This window comes from Anopheles gambiae, chromosome 3, assembly GCF_943734735.2.
Source record: "Anopheles gambiae chromosome 3, idAnoGambNW_F1_1, whole genome shotgun sequence".
NCBI lineage: Eukaryota > Metazoa > Arthropoda > Insecta > Diptera > Culicidae > Anopheles > Anopheles gambiae.
Window position 1 is genome coordinate 13,297,761 of NC_064602.1, and position 16,704 is coordinate 13,314,464.

The 16,704-nt window shown below is 43.4% G+C and overlaps 1 protein-coding gene and 1 non-coding gene across 18 annotated transcripts in view; one reads left to right on the forward strand and one right to left on the reverse strand.

Annotated features, from left to right (window-relative positions):
• The first annotated feature begins 8,360 nt into the window (after positions 1-8,360).
• Positions 8,361-8,440, forward strand: Trnal-uag (transfer RNA leucine (anticodon UAG)). Its single transcript has one exon. It is a non-coding gene; the product is annotated as a tRNA-Leu (tRNA).
• Positions 8,441-10,604: 2,164 nt separating this feature from the next.
• LOC1275456 (forkhead box protein D2) overlaps positions 10,605-16,704 on the reverse strand; it is a 28,272-nt gene continuing 22,172 nt past the window's right edge. For 13 of the 17 annotated variants that reach the window (XM_061656081.1, XM_061656076.1, XM_061656077.1 and 10 more), the window contains 8 exons: positions 15,393-15,453; positions 13,972-14,464; positions 13,806-13,911; positions 12,114-12,487; positions 11,916-11,994; positions 11,784-11,859; positions 11,614-11,694; positions 10,605-11,530 (listed from right to left, as the gene is read on the reverse strand). In XM_061656081.1, coding sequence (XP_061512065.1) covers positions 11,433-11,530; positions 11,614-11,694; positions 11,784-11,859; positions 11,916-11,994; positions 12,114-12,487; positions 13,806-13,911; positions 13,972-14,464; positions 15,393-15,453 — 1,368 coding nt within the window. In that variant the 3' untranslated portion in view covers positions 10,605-11,432. The remainder of the gene's footprint in view (positions 11,531-11,613; positions 11,695-11,783; positions 11,860-11,915; positions 11,995-12,113; positions 12,488-13,805; positions 13,912-13,971; positions 14,465-15,392; positions 15,454-16,704) is intronic. The other 4 variants (XM_061656087.1, XM_061656082.1, XM_061656085.1 and 1 more) reach the window with 1 other exon arrangement.

A 16,704-nucleotide genomic window follows, 5' to 3' on the forward strand; every position in this document is an offset into this window, starting at 1 on the left:
AATCTATTTGTCTCTTGACGTGAAACACTCGGTCGCAAAATTTGCAAACTGCTAATCTTGGTTATGGAGGATTATGACTCCTAATTCTTTGGTGCCCGTGATTCTTGCTTCTTGGAGCGAACTTCGTTAGAACGAAGTCCTATGCTGGTGTAGTGGAATGTTCGATTCCGTGCTATTTTTGGTCTCTTTTTTTTCTACGCACAGTCGTAAGTTAATATAGAGGTACTTAATAGATCATACTTGGAGATATTTTTTGTTGAATAACAAATGTAGCAATCAAAACGTGATCATTCTTGGAGATATTTTTTGTTGAATAACAAATGTAGCAATCAAAACGTGTAGAATGTAAAGAAACATACTGAAATTAATTTAAAATCTAAAAGAACCAGAACCAACAGAGAAATGAAGCAAATGTACAGATAGGATATAATTGTAAATTAATAATGTACTATTATACGAAATATAAATGTTTGTCATACTTAGTTCATTTGGAAATGTAGTAACATTAATTCGTTTGCTGGTTGATGTAAAGAGGTTAAGTAAAGGTATCTCATTATATTCAAGTCTAGGGATAACTAGTCAAGCTATCGATCATCGCCATGTATCACATAAAAAAAACTGTTAAATATCAACAGATTGCAGAGATTTAATCACTGTGCAAAGCCTGCGTTCCAGCTGTAGCCATAACCTAACCCAACCGCACGAGAGTCGGTTGACAAAAACAAATAATCTTCCCAAATAAAGAAAACATACCGAAACAAAACGGAGAGAGAAAAAAAAAACCACACACAATCGTAAACCAAACGCCCAACCCCAGCAGCCGGCCCTGGTAGTGAATGCTGGCGGGCACATAGCCATAGTATAGTAAACAAAAAATAAAGCTGAAATATTTTACAAACATTTGTCAGGGGCTACTAGCATTTAGCAGAATCACACCCGGACCAAACCCAACCGGTAGCGTGTAAATGTGCCGATGGAGTGGCGGAGGCTGGGTGGGTTGGGCGTTTGGTTTTGGAATTGGTTTGGCTTGTGCGGATTTTATGTTTTTCAAAATATGTAGACATCACATACATGCACACACACATATACAAGGCAGGAATGGCAGTGTACAATCTTCACGTTCAAATGAGCTGTGAAAGAAACAAAATAATAATAATAATAATTACATATTTTTGTTGAACGCCTTTTTTCAATGGGTGTAGTAAACAAGCCACATTACGAGCGTGTTTTGTAAGCACTGGCGGCAAGCTTAGGTGTAAGGATAAGAACAGTGAAGGTGAAAGTGATTAACGTTGCGCCCGGTTTCAAAATAACAACAAAGATCGCTAAATTGAAATAATAACTCTTCCCAGTGGCGCAATTTAGAGTTAATTTACACTTTGTTATGATCACGATGCCCCATTAAGCTACCGTGAGCACATACGCATAATAAATTTTCCGGTTGTCGCATGAAAAGCAAAGCAACAAGGTGTAACGGATATTGGAAAAGGATTTTCCTATCCCCTGCTCAAAGCGTGGCTTGTTTGGCCTAAGCCAGCGACGGTGCGACAACGATCGGTGACAAACCGAGTGTTACTTCTACGTCGAATGCGACTTAGTAAACATGCCAAAAAAGTTTACCAAACAAAGTGCGCAATATTTACAAACAAATGCTTTTCGGTGCACGGTCACACGGATGAGCTGTTGAGAGTTGAGCCGGCCGGTGGGAATCGCCGATTGTACGCCGAAGACGACGGTGACGATGCGGACGGCGCTGCGGCTGGTGAGGATGATGATAGAGATCGCTTAGTGTAACATAATTTAGTTAGCGCATTGACTGGTTTGGTGACACATCATGCTGTTCACGGTGCCCAATATTTTCGCCTTTGCATGTGTTTTGGCATGCGCCTGTGTCAGGCATACACAAACAAACGCAAACAATCTCCTCCGATTCCGATTCCTCCGAAACCGAGAGGCGCCGAGAGATGCGTGTTGTGATGGTGTTCGCGTGTTGGTTGATCATTTGAATGCTTTGAATTTGAACGTCTAAGGATTACTGTACAAGTGGTTCCTTTCTACTATTATTTATTCTTAGATACTGATCGCCTGACATACATTCTAAATAAAGCCTGTAATAGGGAAAGCTCAAATGTGGAGTTAGAACTTCCTATTGTATCGCATGAAGTAGAAGGTTTCTTTATAATTTTTCAAGAAAATCAACGCTTATTTCGCTTATCGGTTGGCTGATTAAAGTTGCTCGTCCTAGCAGACGCATTTTTGTTATCATTCCTCACTTACGGAATCCAAATCTATGAAGATTAACTGTATGACGGATCTTACTATATTGCATTGAAATAAGTTCATTAGGTTCCAAGCTGGTCACAACTTTTTGCCTTGTTTCTACATTACCTCGGACTTTATTTTCATAATCTGAGCTACTTATTTCCCGCTAGCAATGGAACATCGATCGATCGAACTCACAGAACTTGGCGAACTATGGAACTCTACACATTGATGACAATGCTGCGATGTGAGGGGTTGCCACTGTTAGGGTTCTGGACGACATAGTCCGTCTTTTCACATTATCTAGAGAAGGTTAGTCCAATTTCTTAAGAAAAATAACCCTTTTAAAAAGGGATATCTTTGTGGCCGTCTGGATGAGATGATGACTAAGACAACTGTCAGACATTCTTAAGATCGCGATGCAGTTGTACAGGCTAATCTTCTGTGTAAGTAAGTAGCTTAGTAGTATGTGTTATTATGCACTGGTAAGTTAGAAAACAAATAGAGATGAACAACTCTGATTCAGTATCATGCACCTGAATAAATGTTCAAATTAAATAAATGAATCTAAATCTGATAGTTTGAGACTTGTAAATCTTCAAAGATTTAAGAATACCTAAAGAGAATTGAATTTTTAAATAAATCACGAATGTCCCGTGGCTGTCGTAATCGGCGACGGCCGAGTAAGGGCCTTAATCGGTCACACGAATGTAGGCCCTTCTGAAGTGTCGAGCAAGAAGTTGTATGAGGCATTCGAAACCAGAGAAAGATTGAGAAGCAAATTTACTTGCGAGCGAGAAGTGGGTTCCTTTTTTCGGGGCCCCTCAAGACCTCGGCTGCATAGTTGAGTACTGTCTAATCCTGTCTTTGCGTTTTACTTGTTTATTATTCAGAAAGAATGGTTTCGGCCGTATTGCTACGTTTTACTTGTTGAAAATCATCGAAAAAATAAATAAATATTTCTTCTTCTGAAATCGTTACATGAATGTATGAATGTATGCAGTAACGAAGTAAAATTAGTAATGACCCGAAATTAATTCAAACACAGACATTCTACCTTTGGCTGTGTGACTTCTTTACCAAAGGGATTATATAGCAACTAACAGGACAAATGTTTCTGTGCAAAAGTCAGCATAATGCTAGACGTTGTTTATCTTTCTTGTCATGTGGATTATTTTAGCGACTCAACAAGATTTACCGAAGAGATGAGCTCATACTGTTATTGCTACACTATCTAATACATAGTATGTTTTATAGTACACACATTTTTGAAACACGTTGATAAATTGTACTCCTAAGATGAGAAATCACGTATCATGACCTAATTCTGCAGCTTTCTTCTAAGTATCTGACTTAGGGTTCACAGACCGTGAAATTGCGTCCTTTCTGTCCTAATCAATCACGCTTCACACTAAGCAATGAGCTTTTTTCGCAATTTATAATACCAACTAGTGGTCAGCAGAGGAGTGTAATGGCTGTGTGTAGAGTGTGACGGCGATCGGTGGTTCACTTTCACAGCGTGACTGAAGGTTTCCTGCCGTGGGGTCGTTAAAACAGACCACAGGACACGACACTGGTCAGATGTTTTGTAAACACATTTTGCGCTTTATTTATATATCCACGGGAGATGCTGCGGAACTAAACATGGCTCGGTAGGTTGCTTTAAATAATCAGCTCAACTTAGGCAAACAGTTCTATAAATCAGTATCGGATTTAATGTGTGTGTTTTTTTTCTAGTTCAGTGGAGGTGTATCATAAACAATAAAATATTTTATATTGTAATTAAATTTAGAAAATGACAGTTAACTGCCACGTATTTTGGTAGATTTTATTCTGCAATGAAAAAATAAAACCGAGCTAGTGCACTTCGGAAAGACTGTTGGACTTGCATTACCGGTTTACCCTTCAACCGCTCTACGTCAAACAGCATTATCAGATCTAATCGAGCAAAACTGTAAATCAAACACAATCTTCCCTCATGTCTCCCCGTCCTACCATTCACATTCGGCTCTTATCTGCTATCAGCAAGAGTTGTGTGCTTTTTCTTTTAATTTCTTCTACAGATAGTTTATGACCAATCCTCTATAGCTCAATCGCCCGCGCCCTGTCTATTGCAGTTGTTTTGATCGACACAACAGGACACAAGCGAAACGATCGCCATGCGAATCGCTATGGATTGTTTTGTAAATTTGATTCCCGCCACAGATTAGACGAAAGTCGCAGAAAACGCATTTGCACTGAGCAGTTCAAGGAACAGCATTGCACATCCCAGCGAACTCCCAGTTTAATTAGCTGCTGGTAGCCGCGTGTTGTGTAGCCTTCCCGGTGACTGATTTGTTTATGTTAGAGTCAGTTTGCAATGAGCGATGCTTTTCCGGTATCCTTTTTTTTTTATTAAACACATTGTCGTGGCGACGGTCTGATTGAACTGATACTGGTGGGGCGGACTGGGACGGAAGCCTCTGGCTAGGTATTATTCTTACCCTGCACAACTCGTTCTGACCAAGCGACTGGCCGCGGGGTGTGTGCATTGATGAAGTAATTATTTTAATTACCGTCGAAGAAGTAAGGGTATTGGATTGCAAATGTAAATAATACTTTTACTGCAGAGCTTCGGTAGGAGAGAAAGTTATTTTATTAGCAAGACTTAACTCATACGTCCAATTTTTGTATGAGTGTTTTATTCATATTTCTTTGAATGCAGCTTGTAAACAATCCTACTAGCGCACATTTTCCAGCTAAAACCTGCATGATGCAACTGCAAAACTGTTGCTTCCCTGGAAACAGTTGCACATTTTTGGCTGCAAATCAAACCTAACTTGACCGACATGATGGAGCGGCGCGGCCCCAGCCTCACAAAGCGCAAAGCGGAGCGATGCGCGCGGTGCGATAAAACGATTCATTTTGCATGCTGCAAACACACGCTGGCTCTTTCTTATCAGTTCGTCCCCGCGCGTTCGTAGGGATGGATGAAATTGGAATCTAAGCAAAAGCCTGAGCGCCACACATGACGCGTATCATCAACGTCCACGGGCCTCCACCGTCCTTAGATGCTGATCGTGCTCTGGTGCGCGCCCGGATCGGCTGGAGGTTTTTCCAGTGAAAAGGTTATCACCGTATCATTGTGCCCGTGTGTGAGGGCTTCTTGGCTTCGTTTTTTTTCACTTGTTGCTTCGTTTGGCCCACTCCACCCGGACATTTACCGATCCGGGCTGGGCCGAATCGGTCAAGATCACGTTGCCTCCATTCCCGGGGAACGATGTTCGGATGATGGTGGTTGCTGAAATGATGGTGCAGCAAGATGAATCATGCAAAAACTCATGCGAAAATTTAACTCCTGTACGGGAGCGTGTGTTTAAATGAGATTCCTATTAAATAGCTGTTTCACTAAGTGAACTCATGATGTTCATCCAATAGACGCACAAGCTGAAGATATCCTTCTTCCGTAGCTACGACCCGATTTCCTGATATATGAACCAGCTTCATATGTTCAATCAAACAATGATTATTTTTATTTAACAATCACAAACAAAGAAGATTTTTAAGTTCATGGAATACATCATATCAGCGTACTCCATACATTTTATTATGTATGTATGTTTTATGTATGTTTTGGGAGTTCTTTTAACACCTTTCTTTATATGAGGTATGATTTTGGTAGATGTAGCTCCTATACATATTTGTGAAGTCTGTTTAAGATCGCCCATAGGATGATCGTTGCTCTTGGCTTCTTCCAGACATGTTACATTTGCGAATTCACTGGCCTTATGAATTGCGGGGAAAATGTGATGAGCAAGAACACTTAACCTACGCAAAAGCCATCTTTGAATGTAATAATCAGTGTGACTCATAAAATGTTGCAGTGGGATTCTAGGTGTCATTATTTATTCATGTATTTCTTCCTTTTTCCACTAGAACGGTATAGCAATCGTCGACTCTTCTGTGTGATATCTGGTTCAATTTTTTATAATTGCTTTAAAAAGTTAAAAATACTTCTATTTTACGAAAAAAGTTCGATAGAATAAGCTGCTGACGTTTTATTTTAAAATTAACTTCGTCAAAAAATGAAACTTTTAAACTGCAAATCCAGTGCAAATCAACGTTGCCAACCATTTTTATTTTAGACGTCAAGTCAGGAAGCTTCCAGCTATTGACTTCTATACATCTTCTAATAATGTTTCATTTTTAGTGTTTTGTTTACATAGGCATACATCTTTTACCGATTGATTTATCTACTTTATTATTCCATGCAAGCAATACTTTGTATGAATTTATCACATCCTAAAGATATATCCAGCAGTTAGGTTCTTGTACATCGATAGAGCATTCTAAATGCGTCCTATTTAGAAAATAATTACAAAAGCCAGGTACAACACCATTAAACCTAATCATTTGTGATTTCAAGTGCAGCTAAAGCTTGGGAAGAAATCATTCTACCAAACTAAACCTGCATCCCAACCGGTCGCAGTTTAAATATCCAACTTGAGGAACGAAACCCCGTACACGGTTTTGAATCGGACCACTCTCCTCTCAGTCAACTTCCCTCGAAACGCACTAACGCAAACGTTAGCCACGGCGAACAGTGGATGGAAATAAATTACATGCATTTATGAAAACACGTGTTCGCGCGCGTTAAACGCTGTCGTCACGCTGGACGGCGGGAGTGAGTGGTGGTAAATGCATACGAACCAACCGACGACCATTCCCTCCGCCGTAGGGAACCACCACTACAAGGGATGGAAAAATCCTAACGTGTGTCGTTTTTGTTTCCAAAAACCTCCAAAAATCGTCTCCGTTCTTCCATTCGTAGGAGTTGCACCGTTCCATTTGCTGCACCCGATGCGCTCGGTGCAGTCAAAAGTGCATCGTACATCATTTACATTTTCCAGCTTTTCGGCTGATGATGGAGATCCATTTGAATTCCCGAGGGGAATTGTAGTGAATAAGTGTCTCTTTAGAAAAATGCAGCAGTTTCCCAGCTTAGATGATTGTGATGGTGCCGATTATTCATTTTCCGTCGTGCAGCGAAGAACGCCTTTCGATGGAAGATGCGCTTAAGCTGTCTTCCCTTTTCACACTCTCTCTTTCTCTCTCTCTCTCTCTCTCTCTCTCCCTATCTCTCTCTCTTTCTCTCTCGCTCTCTCTCTGTCTTATTCTTTCTGTGTCCTTGGGCTGCATGAAGCTTGAAAAATGCACCCGAAAACGTTGCACCCGTGTACTCAAACGATGGGAAATGAAAAGAAAAAGGGGGAAATTGGACAGGACTAATTTGTTTATTTTGGCTTGCTGCTTCGGGAGTAAAAATACCAAACAACTTAAATATTATTAAATATTTGTCACATTGTCATCCATCATGCGAGGGTTAATTCGAACGGTTCACGAGCAACAAACAAAAAGCCCCAAGGGTTTGGGGTTGGGAAGGAAAAGACCGCGTTTTCGGTGGTGATTATTATGTGCCAGAATGGTGCATGTGAAATTATTGTTTTTCATGGACTAAAACCGGCAACAGAAGAAATCCACCTCACGAATCTTGACTAATGGAGTAGCACATGCCCGGTATCGTCGACGCTCATCGTGCGTGCTCATTTCCGGTTGGAAAGGAAATGTATTCTTCACACCGATAAATGATGATGAGGCTTAATTAGTAATGTTTCATCTTGGAGAATGGCATTACGCAGCGGACAGTCTTCTTATAGTAACTTTAAAACGGAAGACGCTATATGCCTGCGTTGTGCTATGTGAGTCGAAAGATTTGTGTGCACTTGTTGCTGACTGAAAAATCAATAGATTTTCTCTCCTACCCCTAACCAGGGACAGTGTTAGAGGGTGAAAGAACACCTTTAGATTGGCTATGAAACTTATCACACTTATGAACAATCATCTCACTATAAAGCACATAATTTTACGCAGCATCTAAAATTCATTTAAAAAAAGCAACCGGAGCCATTTGAACAGCGATAACAACTACCACTACCACCACCGTGTGCGATAAGGGGTGAGTTACGTAAAAGCACGGTGCTGGTTGTACGTGTAACAGTGGCACGTGCAGCCGGGGCGCAAATCATCAGTCCGGTAACGAGTTCTGCGCAGTCCCGGAGGGCAGCGTGGCCGAGCGGTCTAAGGCGCTGGTTTTAGGCACCAGTCAGAAATGGCGTGGGTTCGAATCCCACCGCTGTCATGATATTTGGAAACATTTTTTGTGACTACTTTAGTATTACTGTGGAACAATAGTGTTATTGATTTTAATTTTGACAACATGATTTTTCTCTATTGCTTATTGTTTGGTTTATGTTTGGCTTTTGAATTTAATACGAAGATCTTTTTAAGAATATTTTTTAATAAAAATATTGTTTTTGATAAAAATCTTTGTTTAATTTACAAAATAGTATAAGATTATATTATAAAAGATATAAATTTCACATAAACATAACAAATTTGAACCTTTTTTTTCTTTTTTTATGTTCTATATTTTATATCGACATTTATTAATTTAACTTACAATTCTCTAAAATAAACATGCGCTTCATGATTCTAAAACAGTTTGAATTGATTGATATATCTGATATATTTCATCATTCCAACAAAAATTCGTTCTAATGTTCATTAATGAGCAAGCAATACAGAACGATTCAATCCATATTGCACAGAGCAAAAAAACAACTTTAGTAACCCATAAGTAATATTTATATTATTTATATTTACACATCGACGATTTACTTGCTATAGTCACCTACTTACAGCTCCTGCAAAATAGCTTAATTGGAAAATATAGCATGGAAATGGAAACAAAGTTTCATTCCCCTTCCAGGCTTAATCTTAATTGCCTGTGCTTTGGTGGAATGCAATAAAAAGGCAAAATTGAAACGATTAAACATTCATAAATTGTACCACCCTTTTAACCGAGCCCCGTACCATCAGCATTAGAACCAAACATCAATCGCCTCATCACCATCAGCACCACACTTGCAACAATGATTCATGGAACTGGATGGTGTAAAATATCTCGCCTGCCTAATTGATAAATTTGTTCAGCTGCAAAGATTCATTAGCCTGCCACACCGCGCCCGATGCACGTACCTTCTTGACGATCGCGCCATGGCGAGCTAAAGACGAACTGAAGAAAAAAAAAACCAAAACACACCACTCAAGCTCGAAACGTCTTCATCGCGAAAGGGTCATTGGAGGAATCCCTCCCGGTAGGTGAAACATGATCCCCGGGAGAAACCCATTCGGTGGCATAAATCATGACTTAAGCATGCGTCCGTCCAAACACAGCATCCCCGGGTGCATTATTATCCCTCCCGGTTGTGCTGCACCAGTTAGCAGAAGTTGCAGTTGCAGCAGTATCTCCCGCGTATGCCCGCGCGCGTCCCTCGTGCTCGTGGTGTCCAATTGCGTATCCGAGTGGCACTGAATCGTCATAAATATATTATGCTCGCTGCCCCTGCCTGCACCGGTGGCTGGGAAACACGATCGATTGGGATCTCTCTTTGGGTTGAGGTTGGGTTGCCAGGGATGGTGGTGAGAGGTGTCAATTGGTTTCCCTCGGTTCACATACACACAAATAAACACAGCCAGTGCGTTCCAACACGAACACACTGTGTGTGTGTGTACCCTTTTACTTCACTTTTTATTTGCAAACCAAGCCAACACACACACACAGAGCATCGAGCAGTCACGATCAAAAGCGCTTAAATTGCAATTTTTCATCTCCGAATCTGCACTTGTAGACGGTTGTGTGTGGGGAAAGGGAAGCGGAAAGGGCATATGGTGGAAGGGTGAGTGGAGTGGCGGGTAGTTCTCATTTCAAGCGGGTTGCTGCTACTAGAAAAAGTTACGCTTACGTTTGCTCGGTCGTGGTATGCGCAAAGCCCCGCCAGACGAGAGACGATCTCGATCTTTTGCCCGTTGATCTTACCCTGTAGATGAGCGAGGCGACACAGAGGGAGGCGATCGGAAGCAGCGTCGGAAATGTGATCCTTGTGGAAATGTGATGATTGGACGGTGTTCGGCGAGGGTTCAAGATGATTCGTAAAGAAAATATGACAAAAATTGCCGACGACAGCCAGCCGACAGCTTTATGATTAATAATCATTTCTTCGGAAATTAATCGCCCCCCCTTCCCGATGGGGGAGGCAACACACGACGGGACGGGACACAACACACTACGCAGCCTCTGTCACATCCCGTATTGATGCATTAAATCGTTGAAATATTTGCTGCCCATGTAACGCCACCCCTGTCGCCGTCGGTGGGGAAAAGAGGTGTGAAATAAATTTAATTCAAGCAAAACAGAGCTACCTTGAAGCTGGGAAACTCGCGCAGGAAAAGACACAGGTTGGTTTATTTGTTTGACAGTATTTTATTCTCTACAATACGCTTACAATGCGCGCACATTGATTGTTGATGGCTGTACAGAGTGTTTGTGTGTAGTTGCTGCAGAGACATAATCCTAAGAGTTACTACAAATATACGTTACTTGTCCTTAAAACCTTTTGTTACCCCATTTTTGTTTTTTTCCTCAGCAAAATAAAAACAAATGCCTCGTTGTAACTTTCGACTATGTATTAGCAAATTTTGGACGGTAAATTTCATGCTTCCCTTGTCTTCGGATCCGAGCCTCCAATGTGTCTGCGGGGCTTGAGTTTGGTTTGGTACAGTTAGCATCTTGCTTTGCTGGAGGATACAGATAGTAGCATCGATTTGTGTTACGAGTTAATAAATACAAAGAAAACAGATCAAATGATCTAAACAAAGCTATCAAACTATTTGCCTCGGAGAGCTATCATTTTCCGTTTCGAAAGAGAGATGAGCTTATAAGCATCTATTTGAAAGGCGTTAGACAAATAAATGGTACCTAAGAAGAAAACCGAAAAAAGCAAATTTACACAGCATAAAAGACATACACAACAATAGCATTCACTTGCTACCGTTTTCCTACTTTGAGTGATCGTGTCTGTTCAGTAATAATAGATAGTGCTTTAGAAGCTTTCCACAGACGTGCGGCGCGTCTAACTACCTTACTCCAGCAAACGCCGGCGATGGTACGCTGACGACAGTTGCCACAGGTTACGCATGAAGCTGTCGTTGTTGCTGGTGGAGTCCGTATCGGCCGTCACACTACTGCTCGGGGGATTGGAGCGAACGTCACCGACGTTACCGATTAACCGTTAGGGTTGGGACAGGTACGACTTCTGGTAGGAGTTCTGTTGCGATGAGGATACGCTCATCTGATTCGTCGGTTCGTCTTTAACCACCGGCAAAGGTACTGGTTAGTGTATTGAGATAAGGGTAAAGACAAGCTAGCTTAGTATGGAAATTCTGTAACTGAAGAGGCGTGCGGATACTTACAGGTCGTGTCCCAATAGGGATAGTGTGGCTCGAACCGCCGTGCGCAGGGAGGTGTTGTGCTGCCCGAAACGGCGAAAGTGTCTGTACAAGAGTAACCACAATTAAGAGAAAACCCCTCCAATTATTGACTACATTCTTATCGATTCACCCATCGCAAGTGCACCACTCACCTAGATTGTTGGACAGCGATCCGTACGTGTTGATCGTTACCGGTTGTACCGACTGTTGGAGCTGCGAAAAATTATACTAGATAAAGAAAGGTTGACATACGATCTGCTAGCGTGTGCATGTGTCTTACTTACCGGTGCTGAGTAGGTGTAGTTAGTACGGCTCGAGCAGGACGTGTAGCTGCTCAGCTGCGTTGTCGGCATCCAGGGTGCGCTGCAGGGATGACAAAAACAAAGAAAACATATCACTAACCCTTCCGATGGAACACGAAATATCACATCTCGGTGTCTTGCAACGCGTGCGTGCCGAACAGCCGTACTGCCACAACCTACCCGGCATCGTAGCGTGGATAGGTCTGATAGGGATTCTGCGCAAACACCGGCCGATGGCCAAAGTTGCCCGGGTTGGTCACGTACGAGTCGCCGAACATTTTCGAGTAGTGTCCAGTCCGGTACGGGCGCTTCATCCGTCGGCGACGCTTGTAGTTGCCATTCTCGAACATGTCCTCGTACTGCGGGTCAAGCGTCCAGTAGTTGCCCTTCCGCTCGCCACCGCCCTCCCGCGGAATCTTCACGAAGCACTCGTTCAGGCTGAGATTGTGGCGGATCGAGTTCTGCCAGCCCTTCTTGTTCTTCTCGTAGTACGGAAACCGGGAGGTGATGTAACCGTAGATTTCACTCAACGTTGCACGCTTCATCTGTGAGCTCTGCAGTAACCCCGATGGTGATCGCGGTAGAAAGAGGGAAGAGGAAGAGAAAGAGAGAATACGGTCCCGAATAGGCTGATAAGTAGGGAGCTTCCACGTGGTTCAATAAATTCTAGCTTCATGGTAACGCAAACGTATTAAGAATATACAATTTATTCCCTCGGTAGCACCTTGTTGCCACGTAAAAGATACTCCAAATGTGTGAGTTTTTGTTTTAAAAACTGTATTGTTGCTTTGGAGCAAGATCATTTACACAAGATTAACTGCACTAATTAAGACAAACTGTTGCAGTGCATACCCCGCACTAGAATTAAATTAGAAGATTTGTTATAATATGTATCTCGCTCATTTCGACTTTCCTTCCCTTCCCACACGTAAACTTAACCTTTCTCGCTAGACCCTAGGCCCTGGTGATCTTGATCGTGAGATCAGATCCAAACTGTCACAGGATCTGATGCTGCCACGGGGCAACTTTCGATGATAAATATAAACTACTACGCGCGCGTTAATAATCGTGCTCATTTTCCCCGTAGACCGTTCGTCCACCTCCCACGAAATTCGGCACTGGGAAGAATTTGATCCGACCGATCTATCTGCGGCGGTGCGATGCAAAAGACTTCAGACAGTCTCGCGCCGTGGCGTCGGATTAAAGTGCGATTTATAAACCTCTCGCCCTTACCATCATTCCCACAATTTGCCCGTTGCGAGGTGCGCTGCGCTGCATCGTGAAGAGAGTTATAATTTGTGACACAATCATCACTCAAACTGGTTGATTTGACAAGCAACCGGCAATGGACTGGGAGCGAAAAAAAATTATAGGGCCGCCTAGTAAGGACGTACTATGCCGTCGCCGTCGACCGAACCGCTCCCATCCTCGAGGAAGGTTGAAAAGTGATGGTAATGGATAGATGGGGATAGATGGTTGACATTCACGTCTTACGAAAGATTTTGAAGACGTATTGCGATCATCAGTGTTTGGTGCCTCGGCAGTCCGAGGCAATTGAACCGGGGAAAGTGATGCGTGTTGCAACACATTGTTCTGCCGGCTGCATAAGGTAATACTATTGCAGCGCATACGATCAATCATTTTTGCCAAGTTGTTGGTGGAAAATTTGTCAACCTGTTGGTAGGTTGGACGATGGCAAACAGGATGAACCGTTAAACGCCTTGACTAATTGCATTTGAGCTGTGATCACACGGCCATACATCACGCAGAGGGTAGACGCTACCTTATAACACATATTGCCTATCAGGGCATTATTACATCCTGGCGTGTGAGGAAATTCCCTAAGATCTTCCAAGCAAGAAGCCATCTTACCTGTATCGCCATTGCAATTAACGCCACATAGCTGTACGGTGGCTTCACATTCGAGTTCCGGCTGCCCGTCGGACTTGTGGTGGAGCTGCAATCGTATGTGGATAGACTGGGGGATAGGAATCATGGTTAATGATACGTTCAGACACTCCAGAAACCATCTTCTAACCTGCTGCTGTTAGTCGTACTGCTGTTGCTGACCGTCGATGCTCCACCATTGCTGGTGGTAGAGTTTGTGGAGCTCTGGTTGCTAGTGGTCTGATTCTGGTTTGGTGTGTGGTTGTTGTTATTGTTGTTAGTGGAGTTGGGTTGGGGAAGCGTTGTCGGTATCTGGCCACCGTGCAGATCATCCGGTGCTAAGCTATTGCTCGGCAGCTCATCCGGACCCTGGCTGGACGGTTTGGAGGATGATAGCGCCAACGAACCGATGTTATGATGCAGTTGTTGTTGCTGCTGCTGGTGTTGCTGCTGCTGGTGTTGCTGCTGCTGGTGTTGCTGCTGGTGCTGCTGCTGTGCAAGATGCTGATGTTGATGGTCGGGTGAGCTTCCCGTTTCCTCGTGCAGCCGCTCGATCACGGTCGGCAGCTGCTGCAGGGAGGAGGGCGATGAAGATTTCACCTGATCGTACGCTGGGAGCGATACTGCAAGCGGGTGGTACACGTCTGAAATCAGAGTGCATGAATAGTTGATGTGTGTATGAGAAAGAGTGATGGATTAAAAGTGCCAAACAAAATCACTGAAATAAGTAACTTTGTATTGGAGCTAAAATTAACGAAATTCTATCACTCATTATCATTGCCCTGTTACTACGTAGTATCTGTGTGTTAAACGAGGGGAGAGTGTTAAACCTGAACCCGCAGCCGTACAACCAACAAAAGATGCTGCTGCCAGTCATTGGTTGGTAAAAGTTCATGTTGTTTTTTTTTGTACTGTTGTCCTATCGTTCCGGACATGTGGCCGCACGAGCATACACGACTGTCAAGATGCATACCACGCCTACCCTTCCCATCCAGCCCTTACCCGCCACCTATCTTGAAGGCAGAGCCGTTTTTACGCAACACAGGACGGCTCCGCTGTTAGGCACGATTCTCATCCGATTTCCCTCAACACTCTCGCAACGTCAGAGAAGAAGAGTAAGCGCTGTTGATAAGCGATTGAAAAAGGTTCACCGTGGGTCATTGCGAGCTGATAGCATGGATTCCATTTTTTTCCTTCTTTCGTTGCTGCTCCATCGATATGAACGAGCAAGCGGATGGGATGATGATGATGATGACGATGCTCCACTTTGCCCGTTACTATAGTGTCAATGGCAATTCTATGCCCATTTGCCGCGCGGCCATAACAGCACTCAAGCGTGGCTATGGGTGTCCTTTTGTCCATTGTGGGGAAGCATTGCTCATGCTGATACGGCGAGCGAACCAATGTCCGAGAAACCTAGTTACGAGTGCCGGGGCGCACTATGACGCTAGCTTTGGTTATGTAGTTAATCAAACATGTTGCCTCATTCACGGCGTGCGCTATCTTAAAACCTGATCGTTTGTCCTAAATAAACGTGATATTCAAATGGAAAGGAAGGCATACGCAACATACCTAGATGACTTAATACGTTGAAGCCCTCTTGCTTGATCTTGGTCGGCATGCTGATAATGTTCTGGAAAAAATAGGAAATAATTACATATTAATTGGAATGCTTTTCAAATTATTTTAAATTAATTTTGTCATGAAATTAGTATTGATTGAGGTTTACAATAAAAACTTGCATGAATGCAATTTATCCTTCTCACTTATCCAATATCTCATTACCTACGCCCTAGACATAGCTCTACATTGCAGTAAACGTAAACAAGAAACCTGCAACTGCAAATGCAACGGTTGGTGCATGTGCAAGAGTGCGCAAACAAAATGGTGATTTCCCCCACCGTTTTCAATTCACGAATTCACAGCAAGCTGAAATGTAAGACAACAAAAAACAGGAAAGAACATCAACATCACCTCCTCTGCCCGACGCTGGGTGTGCGTGTGTGTGTCTGCTTGTTGAAACCAGTCACCGGGCAGGGGAAGACATACCCAAGAAGTGATTTAATTACGCCCATAAATCACTCCCAATCGCGCGGCCATTACGTGCGGATTCGGTTGGCTCGCGGTCGGTCACTGCGGTCGGAGATCCGTGCAAGATGCGTTCCTCTTAGCCGCCGTGATACGGGCATCGGTTGCATCGCTTTTCAGCGCTTTTCATCCAACGACGCAACGGCGGAGCCAACGACACCGTAATCTTGCATCCGAAGGCACTCTTTATTGGACACGGTTCAGGTTTGATTTGGGATCTCGCGCCACTCCCTTCCGTGCTTGTTTCGTGCCTTTCGGTCGATCTTGGGGCGGTCATTGGCAGGATCTGTACCGACCGGAAGATAAAGCGGATGGTCACGGTAGGAGTCTAACGTGATTACGTGACAACGTACGATTTAGTGCAAAGCACGAAGAAACAAGACGGAGATTTAAGCAACAGAGAATGAATTGAAGCTCTTTTTCTCGCTCGTTCACTAGCTGCATTTTGTTACGTCTTGCATCTACTCAGAGGCTGGAGTGGCGGTTGCGCTTGCCGTAGAGTTGCGAGGACACCCACGACGTCAGCAGCGTGTGGCTTTTGAACTCACAACAAATGGTGAAGTGGCCCGATGTGAAACCGGCAGACCGCCAACAATCGCCCACCCCTGCAGTGCAAAACCGGCACTCCTGGCTGCACCACCCCTGCAGCAGCATCTGTTGTGACGTGCTTGATCGCCCGGAAAATGGTCGGAAAGGCACGCTCGTTCGCGGAAGTTCGATTCATGGGGTGTAGTTTTGCCTCAGCGCTGTTGGTTTATGTTGTGTATTTCGACTTTCGAGTGTACTGCAGGGAAAT